Raw genomic sequence first — 14,667 nt, forward strand, 5'->3', positions numbered from 1 at the left:
CCTTTTATATGGCTGCATAGTATTCCATGGTGTATATGTGCCACATTTTCTTAATCCAGTCTGTCACTGATGGACATTTGGGTTGATTCCAAGTCTTAACTGTGTTCTATAATCTACTGTTGAATTGAAACACTCGATGGCAATCTAATTATATGGATATCATCAGTTCGTTGTACCCCATGCCCTTAGGAAGTACTGGATTCTCCTTTTCATTACCAGTGTTCTAAAATTCCACTATTTGTGTCTAGGTGTTGTGGGTTTATATTCATTTCAATGTAAACATATGTGCTCTTCAGATTTTTTTTTCTAGAGTTTCTTTCTTATGTTTCTCTCCTCCATCTTGGTTTGGTTTCATTCTTTCTTTTCCAAAATAAATGTCCATTGGTCAGATCTTTCTGTGTCGAACCTCTCTCAGTTTCATCTTTTCTTTCATATTTTCCTCCTTCCCTGATCTAAATCTTGTGCAATATCTTTTGTTCTATTTTTGCTTAAATCACAAACTATCAAAGTTGGATGTGACCTTGAAGATGAGCTACTTCAATTCTCTTATTTCGCAGATTGAAAGTCTAAGGCCCAGAAAGAAAGAAGTTTCAGGGAGGTGAAATGACTTGCCCACAGTCACACCTGTGCGTAAGGACCAGGGCTACCTGACTCTACACTCTTGATTTTTTCCCATGGCCAGAAAGCCTTGCACAATTTATCCCCTCACCTTTTCCCTTAGACATCAGGGGGGTGACCCATCAATAGAAAGGAGCCCTTGAGGTTCCAGGTGAATAACCAGCCTGCCATGGAGGCTGCCAATGAGTCTTCAGAGGGAACCCCATTCATTTTATTGGGACTGACAACAAGTCCTGGACAGCAGCGGCCTCTCTTTGTGCTGTTCTTGCTCTTGTATATGGTCGGCCTCCTGGGTAATGGACTCATTGTGGCTGCCATCCGGGCCAGTCCAGCCTTTCACGCACCCATGTACTTCTTGCTGGCCCACCTGTCTTTCGCTGACCTCTGCTTCACCTCCGTCACTGTGCCCAAGATGTTGGCCAACTTGTTGGTCCATGACCGCTCCATCTCACTGGCTGGCTGCCTGACCCAAATGTACTTCTTCTTTGCCCTGGGGGTAACTGATAGCTGTCTCCTGGCCGCCATGACCTATGACCACTACATGGCCATCCAGCACCCCCTCCACTATGCCACAAGGATGTCCCGGGCCATGTGTACAGCTCTGGTGGGGATGGCATGGCTGGTGTCCCACGTCCACTCCCTCCTGTGTATCCTGCTTATGGCTCACTTGTCCTTCTGTGCTTCCCACCAAGTGTCCCACTTCTTCTGTGACCACCAGCCTCTCTTAAGGCTCTCGTGCTCTGACACCCGCCACATCCAGCTGCTCATCTTCACCGAGGACGCCGCCGTGGTGGTCACTCCCTTCCTGCTCATCCTCGCCTCCTATGGGGCCATCACAGCTGCTGTGCTGCGGCTGCCCTTGGCCTCTGGGAGACTCTGGGCTGTGTCCACCTGTGGCTCCCACCTGGCTGGGGTGAGCCTCTTCTATGGGACAGTCATTGCAGTCTACTTCCAGCCCACATCCCGATATGAGGCAGAGCAGGGCCATGTGGCCACTGTCGTGTACACTGTAGTCACCCCCATGCTGCACCTCGTCATCTACAGTCTCCAGAATTGCGATGTACAGGGGCAGTCTGAGCCCTTGTCACTGGGCGAAGGATCTCAGCTAGTGACTCCTGAGGGCAGGACTCCACCGAGGACAGACCACATCACCCACGCTGGCAACTGTTGAACATGACCCTCTGTCCTCTGCTATGCTCAAAAATCATAACGGCTGTCATTTTCTGAGCACTTGCCCGGAAGCAGATCCTTGCCTGATCTCATTTTATTCCCACAGCCACCCAGGATGTAGGTATTATGATCCTGTTTTACATACAAGAAAATTTGTCTTTGGGCTCAGAGATAAGCAGTGACTTTCCAGCCAGGTGCAGTGGCTCACGCCTGTAATCCCAGCACTTTGAGAAGCCGAGGTGGTGGATCACCTGAGGTCAGGAGTTCGAGATCAGCCTGGCCAACATGGTGAAACCCTGTCTCTACTAAAAATACCAGAATTAGCCAAGCGTGGTGGCATGCAACTGTAATCCCATCTACTCAGGAGGCTGAGGCAAGAGAATCACTTGAACCCAAAAGATGAAGGTTGAAGGGAGCCAAGATTGTGCCACTGAGCTCCACAGCCTGGGCGACAGAGTAAGACTCCACCTCAAAAAAAAAGAAAAGAAGAAGAAAGAAAAGAAGAAGTGACTTTCTCAAATTCATACAATTCTTAGCAGGCAAAGCTTGGACCCCTTCTGCCACATCATGCTTTTCTAATGATCACTCTTAGGCAGTTAGAATGCATTCCACCATTTCCTACAGACCAAGGGCAATCCAGGAGAGTGTGACATCCATGGAACGTGCCTTGTATGAATGAGCACTTTCTCTTCAGTCCATGAGTTCTCAAATAAATTGGCTTCTCAACTGGGACTGGAATAGAGAAATTCACACACTATTCCAGTGTGAAGGGCCGGCCCCTCCTAATGAGCTCAGTGTGGCACACAGGGGGCCCTCTGCACATCTGAGATGAATAAATGACTCTATGTTCATACTAACATGCATTTAGAAGAAGTCCGTTCTTCTTATTCTTTGTTCTTTCCCTTATTTGCTATCATGGCACCTGTTCTGCCACACCTGGCATTCTGTAGAAGGAGCACGTTGTGGACATGCATGGTCATGAATAAACAAAGCAAAGCTAAGAAGGAGGAGGCATAGGTGTTGGGGCAGATGGAACAGGCATTGGATAAGTCTTTATCGTATGCCAGCACTTCACTTATTTTTACCCACAAAAAGCATGGATATTCTTATTACCACTTTACGGATGAGGAAACTGAGGCTCAAAGCTGGTACCTACTCAGTGTCGGAGCCAGAACAAGCCCTTATGCCACATAGGTCATGCAGGTGTGTTTTACTGGGCCCCATAGAATCCACGCCCCAGGTTTTGGTGCCTCAGAGGAAGTACTTGCAGGAAGAAGTCTCAGACCAGGGCAGGTTCCCTGCCTCAAGTAAGGACACATTCTGGGGTCTGAAAGGGCCTCATGGTGCCCAAGTTTTTACCAAACAGGTTTGTGAGGGAGCGTTTAGGCCTATGTTTCTCTAAGAAATCTGCACCCACTTCCCCATCCCCTGGTCCCAACCCCACTCCTACCCCCTTTCCCGTGCTCTGGAGAGAAGGAGAGAGAGCTACAGTGGTCCTAGAGCCAGGTTAGCAATAGCCCCTTCCAGATCACACAGGTGAGCTGCCACTGCCCAGTCCCAGAGCTGCTGCACTATGCTGTTTAGATCAAAAGGGACCTTAAAGGTCTTTAGACTGGTAGCTTTAACCAAAAAAAAAAAAAACCCATAACAAAACAAACAGAAAACAACAACAACAAAAAACCACATTATTTACAAAGAAACACAATATATAAAACAGGTTAGGGGAGAAGCCGTGCAGTGCAGAAGAGGGAGGGTCAAAGGAGGCCCAGAATCTGCCTTCAATGCTTCTCCTCACCCCCACTTTGAAAGGTCTCTGATCTAACCCAACACCTTCCCTTTATAAACGGGGAAACTGAGGCCCAGAGTGGTTAAGGGACCTGCTCAAGATCACACAGAGTCAGTGGCAACCTTCAGGCTTCCTTGTTCAACCTGCCAGTGCCCCAAAGCCTGGCCCTGCCATGACACGGAGACCATCCTTTCCCGGCCTCCCTTCCTCCCTCCCACGCCCAGGTTATTTGTTTGTGCTGTGATGCCAGATCCTTGCTACTCTGTCAATAACTCGTCCCTGCCCCCATGATCTACTTCCTCCCCTCTGCCTTCTCTAAAGCTTCAAAAACACACTGGCCATGATGCACATTCACTTGTGCCTGGAAACACCGGTGCCAGCAGCCCTGCCCTATGGCTTGGAGTCAGCTGCTAATCATCAGGGACCTTGCCCGAGGCATCTCTGGGTCCCTTGAAGCTGGTACAGAGAACATGTCTGAGACATGCCGTGGCCTTGTGTGTCTCATGATCTCCTTCCAGGTGAGTCATCTGCATCAGGAAAGGGAAAGGGGTACAGCAGAGTTGGGGGTTGTTAGTGCTCCTGTCTCCCGGGCCACCAGCCCTGCCCCAGCCATCCTGCTCAGATATCAGCCCAAAGAACAGGCCGTATCACTGAAGGGGCAGCAAACACTCACTAGTCTCCACTGCCAACAGGGTAGCTTCTGTCCCTGGACTCTGACCACCAGCAAGCTACCTCTGCCTCAGCATGGTCAGTGCCTTCTACAGAATCACCACGACCAGAAGCACAAGCTCTTCCAGGTCTCACAATCACCCAGTGCCAAAACCCTATTTTGGATATCAGGAAACTGATTCTCAAAGAAGTGAGGAGACCTGTCCTTGTTCCTTCCGCCAGCCAATCTAAGTTATAATTCTCCTGTCCTCGGTATCATGCTGTTTCCTCCACACCATAAATCATCGCTCAAGTTAATTAATATGTATTGATCACTTGCTCTGTGCCAGGCACTGGGTTAGATGCTTAATATACCACCAGACAACCCAGGGACAATGAGGAGAAGGGAATGGTGGAAGCGGCAATAGCCCAGTCTCCAGGCATGTGACTCCCTGGACCACCGTTCCAACCCACGCCACCCCAACTAGACCTGACCTCTTGTTTTACTTTGGCTAGCCCTAGAAGATGAAGTGACCTGGAGACAAGATGAGAAATCCATCCTTTCCCTGTCCCCAGAGAAACCATAAGGCTGGGCGCGGTGCCTCATGCCTGTAATCCCAGCACTTTGGGAGGCCGAGGTGGGCGGATCATGAAGTCAGGAGTTGGAGACCAGCCTGGCCAATATGGTGAAACCCCGTCTCTACTAAAAATACAAAAATTAGCTGGGCCTGGTGGTGCATGCCTGTAGTCCCAGCTACTCAGGAGGCTGAGGAAGAAGAATCGCTTGAACCCAGGAGGCAGAGGTTGCAGTGAGCCGAGATCATGCCACTGCACTCCAGCCTGGGCAACAGAGAGACTCCGTCTCAAAAAAAAAAAAAAAAAAAAAAAAGACTTCATAAATCCACTGAGGCAGTTTTCCCTGGATCTTTTTCACATGAAATATAAAGAAACCGATTTTTAACACCTTAAATAAAACAAGTATATCCAAATGACGGACTCCCTTCCCAGCAGTCCCCTTGGAAGAGCTTAGGCTTATTCCAGTGAGGCTGCTTCAGCTCAAGGGATTTTTGCAGCCCCTCTTTGCAAGGCCTTTGAGCCACACGAGGAAATCTACCTCTTCTCACCCACTACATTTCCTGAGTTTGTCCTCAAGTGACTTCTGGCCATTTCAGAATCAATGCATCTCACCCTCCCAGCACCGATATTTTCAACCCTTCAGTTTATTCAAAATAATGTGTAGTGAACCACCTCCTCCAGGAAAAATAAATAATTGCATTGCAAGCAAAGAATTTCAGAGTCTGCCTCTACAGCCTCATTTGTAATGTAATCTTTGTGCACTGTAAAGTAAGGCAGCCTTCATTTCTTTTTTTTTTTTTTTTTTTTTTTTTTGAGACGGAGTCTCGCTCTGTCACCCAGGCTGGAGTGCAGTGGCCAGATCTCAGCTCACTGCAAGCTCCGCCTCCCGGGTTCACACCATTCTCCTGCCTCAGCCTCCCGAGTAGCTAGGACTACAGGCGCCCGCCACCTCGCTCGGCTAGTTTTTTGTATTTTTTTTTTAGTAGAGACGGGGTTTCAACGTGTTAGCCAGGATGGTCTCGATCTCCTGACCTCGTGATTCGCCCGTCTCGGCCTCCCAAAGTGCTGGGATTACAGGCTTGAGCCACTGCGCCCGGCCCTTCATTTCAAAGGTATAGCAATTAGAGAGATTTTAGTAGTAAAAAAAGCTCAGATCACAAATGGTAAATTGATTACTCCTTCTACGGGTACAAAGAAAATTTCTAGAACCTAAACCTTCTTTCAATGCAAGGGCTTCCACAGGGAAAATGCAGCCATTAGGGATGCAAAATAAAAACATAAAGACTTTTTCTTGATGCAGAAATGACTGCTTTAAAATACTAGAAATGGGCCGGGTGCAGTGGCTCATGCCTGTAATCCCAGCACTTTGGGAGGCCAAGGCAGGTGGATCACCTGAGGTGAGGAGTTCGAGACCAGCCTGGCCAACAGGGCAAAACCCCATCTCTACTAAAAATACAAAAATTAGCTGGGCATGGTGGTGCGCACCTGTAATCCCAGGTACGCACTGGGGAGGCTGAGGCAGGAGAATCGCTTGAACCCAGGAAGCAGAGGTTGCAGTGAGCCGAGATGGCTCCATTGCACTCCAGTCTGAGTGACAAGAGTGAAACTCCATCTCAAATAATAAAATAAAATAAAATCCTAGAAATGGATCAATAGCCCAAGAAGCTGACAAAGCAAGCAGTTCAGCTCATTCTGAATCATTGATGCTTCCTCTAACTCACTCTATCCACAGCTCTTGTGTCCTGCTTCCTCCACATCCTTTACCTTTACGTGCCTGTCCTGTTTTCTCCTTTCTTGTCACATATATTCCTACTTCCTTCCCTTTTTGTTCTCTGCTCTCTCACTTATCTACTATTATTTACTGGTGCCAGCCCCCATACTAGACACCAAGACTATAAATAAAGTCCTTGCCTTCACATGTAATACAAGCGCACAGGTCATGATCAAAGCCAGGAGAGAGATACAATATGCTGTGGAGCAGGGGTCTCCAAGCCACAGGCCACAGACAGGTACCAGTGCATGGCCTCTTAGTAGCCAGACCGCGCAGCAGGAGGTAAGCAGCAGGCAAGTGAGCACTGCCACCTGAGCTCCTGTCAGCTCAGTGGCAGCATTCGATTCTTATAGGCGTGCAAACCCTATTGTGAACTGCACATGTGAGGGATCTAGGCTGCAAGCTCCTTACGAGAATCTAATGCCTGATGATCTGAGGTGGAACAGTTTCATCCCGAAACCATCCGCCACCTCTGTCCATGGAAAAATTGTCTTCCCTAGTGCCAAAAAGTTGGGGACCACTGCTATAGAGGAAGCAATGACTTGGGTTGGAAGGGAGGGGATAGTTAAGGAAAACTCAGGGTGTGGTAGGTTACATCATTTGCCCTGGTTCCTCACCCATCCCTGATGCCATCATACCTTTGGCCACGTAACTTTGTCCTCCAACCATGACTGGGGGCTCAGCCATGCAACTCGCTTTAGTCAGTAGGATATTAGGAAGCATGACTTTAGTAAAACTTGAAAAGTATGTGTGATTTGGCTGGGTGTGGATATTAGGAAGCATGACTTTAGTAAAACTTGAAAAGTATCTGTGATATTGGCTGGGTGTGGTGGCTCACGCCTGTAATCCCAACACTTTAGGAGGCCAAGGCAGGCAGATCACCTGAGGTCAGGAGTTCAAGACCAGCCTGGCCAACATGGTGAAACCCTGTCTCTACTAAAAATACAAAAATTAGTCAGGCACGGTAGCACACGCCTGTGATTCCAGCTACTCGGGAGGCTGAGGCAGGAGAATCACTTGAGCCCAGGAGAATCACTTGGGCCCAGGAGTTGGAGGCTCCAGTGAGCTGAGATTGCACTGCTGCACTCCAGCCTGGGCAACAGAGTGAGACTCCATCTCAAAAAAAAAAAAAAGTATCTGTGATATTGGGCTTGTTCGCCTGTGTTTCTCTAATTGCCATGAGGACATGTCCACCTAGTCCCCTGGTCCCAAGACGAGGAAGAGAGACACCTGGGGTGGCGCTGCTGTAGCGAAGGTGACCTAAGCAGAGCCCTCAGCTGACCTGCAGATGTAAGAGCAAGCCCAGCCAAGATCAGCCAAGCCCCAGCTGTCCCACTGACACATGAGTGATAATGAATGACTCATGTTTTAAACCACTGAATATTGGGATGGTTGTTACACAGTAATAGCAAACTGATGCAGCTCCCATAACTATTTCCGATTTTGCCTTTTTCACTGATGCAGTCTGGCTAGCCCCTTCAATGTCCTAGGGGCTGATTGATCCATCAACATACACTTGCTTTCTCTGTTTGCTTTTGGGGATTTAAATATGAGTATGTCTCTGCCCTCAAGACTAGACCAATCTACCAAGGAGTCTTTGAGGGTAAAAGTCAGGTTTTTCCACTGGCCTGGGAACTCCTGGAATAAGAGTCCCAGCTCCCCTTTTTTCAATCTCATTATCACATCCATGTCCTCACTATAGATACTGTTTCCTCTCTTGGTTGCCTTCTTTGGAGGCTGTCATTGAAACCGCCCCCCCAGACACACACACAGATTCAATCTACACTGGAACATTTTCAGCTCATCTCTGCGGGGGAAGGAAAATCGAAACTGGAAAGGCATTGGTTACTGGAAGGATGACATGAGTAAAACAAATCAAATCAAATCACCCTCTGTTTGGCAAAGAGCTTGACCTCACCCACACAGACACCACCACCCACCTCATTTTCTCTCCAAGGACCACAACTGGCAGGTGGAGAAACCATGTCCAAGACCATCCCCACACACATCACAAAATCACGTAACCACAGACCTTGGAAACCACAATGACATGGTAGGAAGTTAACTCAGCATAGGCCAGATGTGGTGCCAGTGGCTTTACATTCCTTGTACCATTCAATACTCATAACAATTCATTGTGGTACACGTTATTATCTCCATTTTACAGATGAGAAAACTGTGACTCAATGAGGTAACTTGCCCAAGGCTCCAAGCTAAAAAGCAGTGGAACTAGTATTTGAGCACAGATCTGTCTCTGGGCAGAAATGAGGGATAGCAAAAGCCCTCCCGTCACCCGATTCTGATTCCAGATCCACTCATCATGCATCAGAATCATGTGACATGCTCATGGGAAAAGCTTTTTTTTTTTTTTTTTTTTGAGTCAGAGTTTCACTCTTGTTGCCCAGGCTGGAGTGTGCAATGGCGCGATCTTGGCTCACTGAAACTTCCACCTCCCGGGTTCAAGTGATTCTCCTGCCTCAGCCTCCCAAGTAGCTGGGATTACAGGTGCCCGCCACCACGCTAAGTTATATTTTTTGTATTTTTAGTAGAGACAGAGTTTCACCATGTTGGTCAGGCTGATCTCAAACTCCTGACCTCAGGTGATCCACCGGCCTTGGTCTCCCAAAATGCTGGGATTACAGGCATGAGCCACCATACCCGGCCAAAATTGTTTTTAAAAAAGGAAATGGGATAAGGAAAGACTGGATGGGCTGGAGGTGCTACCAGGCAGGTAGAGAACTCTTTGATGTACCAAGATGATGACAAGGAACTGAGGCCTTCGGAGCAGAGGGAGAGCTACATCAAAGATAAAGTCACAGACTGTAAAAGCTGCATTTCCTGATCACCAACTGTAGTAGTCTGCTCAGCTGCCCTAAAAAAATACCACAGACTGAGTAGTGATAGAAATATATCTTGTCACAGTTCTTGAGGCTGGAGGTCCACCAACACCATGGTGCCATAAGGGTTGATTTCTGGTGAGGGCTCTCTTCCTAGCTTGTAGACAGCTGCCTTCTAGCTGCATCCTAGCATGTATCTGCTCTGTGCACATGCAGAGAGCAAGGGAAGGGAGCTCTGCTGTCTCTTCTTATAAAGACAGTGGTCTTATTGGATTAGGTCCCCATGCTTATGATTCATTTAACCTTAGTTACCTCCTTCAGTGGCCTATCTCCAAATATAGTCACTTGGGGGATTTGGGAATTTGTGCTAGATGGGGGACAGTTCAGTCCATAACACCAACTATAGGGCAGGCACCTTTCATCTCTTTCCAAGAACCTTTTTGGATAAACATTATTATTGCCTGTTCATGGGTAAGGCTGCCCAGACAGTGGTAAGATTCTGAGTTCTGAGCTGAGTTCCTAGGTTTAAGTTCTGACTTTACTATGCGCTAACCAGATGATCTTGGGCAAATCATTTAACTAAAAAACGAAGATAATAATACAGCTCTGGAGTGGTGAGAATTATCTAAGAAATAAATATAAACTGCTTAGAAGCTGGGCATGGTGGCTCTCACTTGTAATCCCAGTACTCTGGCGGGCCAAGGTGGGAGGATTGCTTTAGTCCAGGAATTTGAGGCTGCAGTGATCTATGGCTGCACCACTGCATTCCAGTCTTGGCAACAGAGCAAGACCCTGTTTCAAAAAACAAACAAAAAAATGGAAAACCAAGTTCTTGCTTACTCTCACTATGACAGCTCTAGGGGACAGAGGGATTAAGTCACTGGAAACAAATGGTGGGATTGGGATTTGAAACAAAGATTGTACTCTTAACTAAGAAGCTATGTCTCCTCGAGTCACCCATCTTGCAGCATCTTGGGACTGGTGGGTGCCCCCTCACTTCCTGTTCTCTTCTGTCTCTTTTTTCCTCCCCCTTAGTTGACCATGATCTGAAAGTCAAGTGTATATATGTTGTCTTCATCACATACCATTTTGTTTGATTTGTTACTCATTATTTAAAGCGCGTGTATTTAACACTTTCCTGTTCTCATTCCCAAAAACAAATTATCTAACGTTATTCTTATATGGTGCTACCTATCTCCCTTAGGCCCCAACTCTGCAGTCTGTAGCACGGCGTGGGTAATGGGAACAAAACAATTCATTCCTTCTCCTCTGCTGCCACCACGTGGTCATTTTGAGTTATAACCCGCATTTCTACAAAGTAACCAGGAGGTAACAAACTCTTTGGCAAGGCTGAGGATTTAACTTGATCTTGTTACCCGGTTCTCAGTGAGCATAGGTAGTAGACGGCTAATTAAAAATATGTAACATTTATAGAAACATGATACAAGAGATGACCTTCTGCCCTATTGTGGTGAATTCCAGCCTACTCATGTTGCCTTGTGGATTTTCCCCACTGAAGGAGCATATATTAACTGATGCCAGCTCAGATCAGAGATCAGAGATGACAGGACACAGTCCCTGTCCCCAAGGAATTAATAGTCTGGTCTGTAAACAAATCCAGTTCAACTTTGGCTACCACACACGCTGAAGATGGAGTTACCCTACAGGAAAGGGAGACAGAGCTATTCAAGTCACCAGGATTTCCCATCCCACACTTCAGGAAAACTTTAAATATTTCATTAAATTGAATTAAAATAATAGCATGATGACAACAACAGATAATTTACTGAGACATTTCTATGTGTTATGCAAGGTGCTAAGTGTATTAACGAGTATTAACCCACTGACCTCCTTTTTTCTGAGATGGAATCTCACTGTTGTCCAGGCTGGAGTGCAGGGGTGCAATCTCAGCTCACTGCAACCTCTGCCTCCCAGGTTCAAGCGATTCTCTTGCCTCAGCTCCCCCAGGTAGCTGGGATTACAGGCGTGAGCCACCACGACCAGCTAATTTTTTGTATTCAGTAATGACAGGGTTTCACCATGTTGGTCAGGCTAATCTGAAACTCCTGACCTCAGGTGATCCGCTCGCCTCAGCCTCCCAAAGTGCTGGGATTACAGACGTGAGCCACTGTGCCCGGCCTCATTGACCTCTTATCCCAACTACTGTTATCGCCCTTGTACAGGTGGGAAAATGGAGGCATGGCTAGTATTGGATGGACCCAGGTTTTGAGCCCTCAAACATTTTAACCAATGTCGCCATCACCTGTAAGAAGACATGTAACAGTATGACTGCCTCTCTCTGAAGAGACAGCAAAGACTTACTAAGGATCCAGAGAGGATGTGAGTGGGGTTTGAGCTGAGTTTTCAAGGACAAATAGGATTTATTTGAGTTGACAAGGGGGAAATGGGTGTTTTGTTTTGTTTTGTTTTGTTTTGTTTTGTTTTGGGACGGAAACTTGCTCTGTCACCCAGGTTGGAGTGCAGTGGTGCGATCTTGGCTCACTGCAAACTCCACCTCTCGGGTTCACGCCATTCTCCTGCCTCAGCCTCCCAAGTAGCTGGGACTACAGGCGCCCGCCACTAGGCCCGGCTAATTTTTTGTTTTTGTATCTTTAGTAGAGATGGGATTTCACTGTGTTGGCCAGGATGGTCTTGATCTCCTGACCTCGTGATCCGCCCACCTAGGCCTCCCAAAGTGCTGGGATTATAGGCATGAGCCACTGTACCTGGCTGGAATTGGGGTCTTAAAGCCCTTTTTTAATAAGTGGGATCAGGGCTTTGTAGAGGATGGATAGTTAAAAAAAAAAAAAAAAAAATGATGACATCTATGGATCTAAGGAATGTTTGCTAGCTGCCTCACCATGCTAAGAACTTTAGCTCATTGAACACTTTCAGTCACCCCGTGAGATAGTTACTATTTATCCTCACTTGGGAGATCACAGCTCAGAGATACTAAGAAATTTAACCACAAGCATTCACAATCAAAAATAAATTCTTGGGGTGGAGGGAATCGATGGGAGTGAGGCTTCTCTGAGAACACAACTTCATATTCTGCTGACTTTTAAACTGGGTAAATGTTTTATATGCTCAAAAAGGTGGAACCAAAAAGGATGTATTTTTAAAAAGTAAACTCTAGGTCAAACACAGCGGCTCACGCCTGTAATCCCAGCACTTTGGGAGGCTGAGGTGGGAGGATCACTTGAGCCCAGGAACTTGAGGTTCCAGTGAGCTGTGATTGCGCCACTGCACCCTAGCCTGGGCAACAAAGTGAAACCCTGTGTCCTAAAAATGAAATGAAATGAAAATAAAGAAAATCACCTTTATGCATACCCCAATGTAATAATTTGGTTCAGGCAAGGATGCCAAAACTATTAGGTGAAACGTTATTGCAAGAGTCTCAAAGTATCACAACACAGATTTCTTTCTGCTAACAAAAGGGAAATAATTTTACAATACGAAGATTTGTCATTCACCACCTTAACCAGGTGATTAAACTTAGCATCACCAAGCTGACATCAGATACTCCCTGACTTACTACACAACATCACCTCTGGTTGTATTATTGCCAGAAATAAGGAAACAATCTGAGAATTCAGAAATTGGAGCATTTTATGACAGTTGTGCCTTTAAAAAGCCACAGCAGAAGGGTGGCCAGGCTGCCAAGTGGGCTGGACATGATGGACCCAGCTGCTGGCCCAGGCTTAGGCCCATCCCCAGCCACCTAAATGAATAAATGATAAAACTCACTGATAAGGCTGGGTGTGGTGGCTCATGCCTGTAATCCCAGCACTGTGGGAGGCCTAGGCGGGCAGATCACTTGAGGTCAGGAGTTTGAAGCCAGCCTGGCCAACATAGTGAAACCCCATCTCTACTGAAAAAAATATATACAAAAATTAGCCGCATGTAGTGGCACACTTGTAATCCCAGCTACTCAGAAGGCTGAGGCAGGGGAATCTCTTGAACCTGGGAGGCAGAGTTACAATGAGCCGAGATCGTGCCACTCCACCTCCCAGCCTGGGCGACAGAGCAAGACTCCATCTCCAAAAAGAAAAAAAAAAAAAAAAAAAAAGGCCAGGCGCAGTGGCTCAAGCCTGTAATCCCAGCACTTTGGGAGGCCAAGGCGGGCAGATCACGAGGTCAGGAGATCGAGACCATCCTGGCTAACACGGTGAAACCCCGTTTCTACTAAAAATACAAAAAATTAGCCGGGCGTGGTGGTGGGCGCCTGTGGTCCCAGCTACTTAAGGGGCTGAGGCAGGAGAATGACGTGAACCCGGGAGGCTGAGGTTGCAGTGAGCTGAGATCATGCCACTGCACTCCAGCCTGGGCGACAGAGTGAGACTCCATCTTCAAAAAAAAAAGTCTAGGTTTTCTCCATTACCATTACATGTCTACTTTTTTTTAATTTTTTTTTTTTTTTTGAGACAGGGTCTCTGTCGCCCAGGTTGGAGTACAATCATGGTTCACTGCAGCCTTGACCTCCCAAGCTCAAGAGATCCTCCTGACTCAGCCTCCCAAGTAGCTGGCACTACAGGTACACCACCACGCCCAGCTAATTTTTTCTATTTTTTATAGAGATGAGGTCTCGCTATGTCTGCCCCAGCCTCCCAAACTGCTGGGATTATAGGCATGAACCACCACACCCAGCCCTACTGTATTTTAGAACTTCTGTTCTTGAAAAGCAAAGTCAAGTTCCCTGTAAGTGCATAATATATTCTCATTTTCAACGAGAACAGAAGATGGTTTGTAAAAGCTACTTTTAAGTGTCCCTATTTGCCCAGTAATTCCTCTTCTAGAAATCTATGAGAATAATTCAAAATATAGCCGAAAACACAAAGGCATTAAGTGTTCAGCAAAACACTGAGAATCTAAATATCCAATATAAAGAGATTGGTTAGGCTGTGCAGGGTGTTCACACCTGTAATCCCGGTACTTTGGGAGGCTGAGGCAGGCAAATCACCTGAGGTCAGGAGTTGGAGACCAGCCTGGTCAACATGGTGAAACCTCATCTCTAGTAAAAATACCAAAATTAGCCAGTCCCCGGCATGTGCCTGTAGTCCCAGCTACTCAGGGGGCTGAGGCAGGAGAACTGCTTGAACTCAGGAGGTGGAGGTTGCAGTGAGCCGAGATCACCCTATTGTACTCCAGCCTGGGTGATACAGCAAGTCTCCATCTCAAAGAAAACAAACAAAATAAATAAATAAAAATAGAGAGACTGGTTAAATAAATTATTGTATATCCAAATGATTAAATATTATGAA

General features: G+C 46.8%; 1 protein-coding gene across 1 annotated transcript; it reads left to right on the forward strand.

Moving 5' to 3' along the window:
* Positions 1-787: 787 nt before the first annotated feature.
* LOC105528666 (olfactory receptor 1K1) lies at positions 788-1,737 on the forward strand. Its single transcript, XM_011965487.1, is given in 2 exon segments — positions 788-1,685; positions 1,688-1,737. Coding segments are annotated over 2 exon segments (948 nt in total).
* The last annotated feature ends 12,930 nt before the right edge of the window (positions 1,738-14,667 follow it).

This window comes from Mandrillus leucophaeus, unplaced genomic scaffold (genome assembly GCF_000951045.1).
Source record: "Mandrillus leucophaeus isolate KB7577 unplaced genomic scaffold, Mleu.le_1.0 Scaffold729, whole genome shotgun sequence".
NCBI lineage: Eukaryota > Metazoa > Chordata > Mammalia > Primates > Cercopithecidae > Mandrillus > Mandrillus leucophaeus.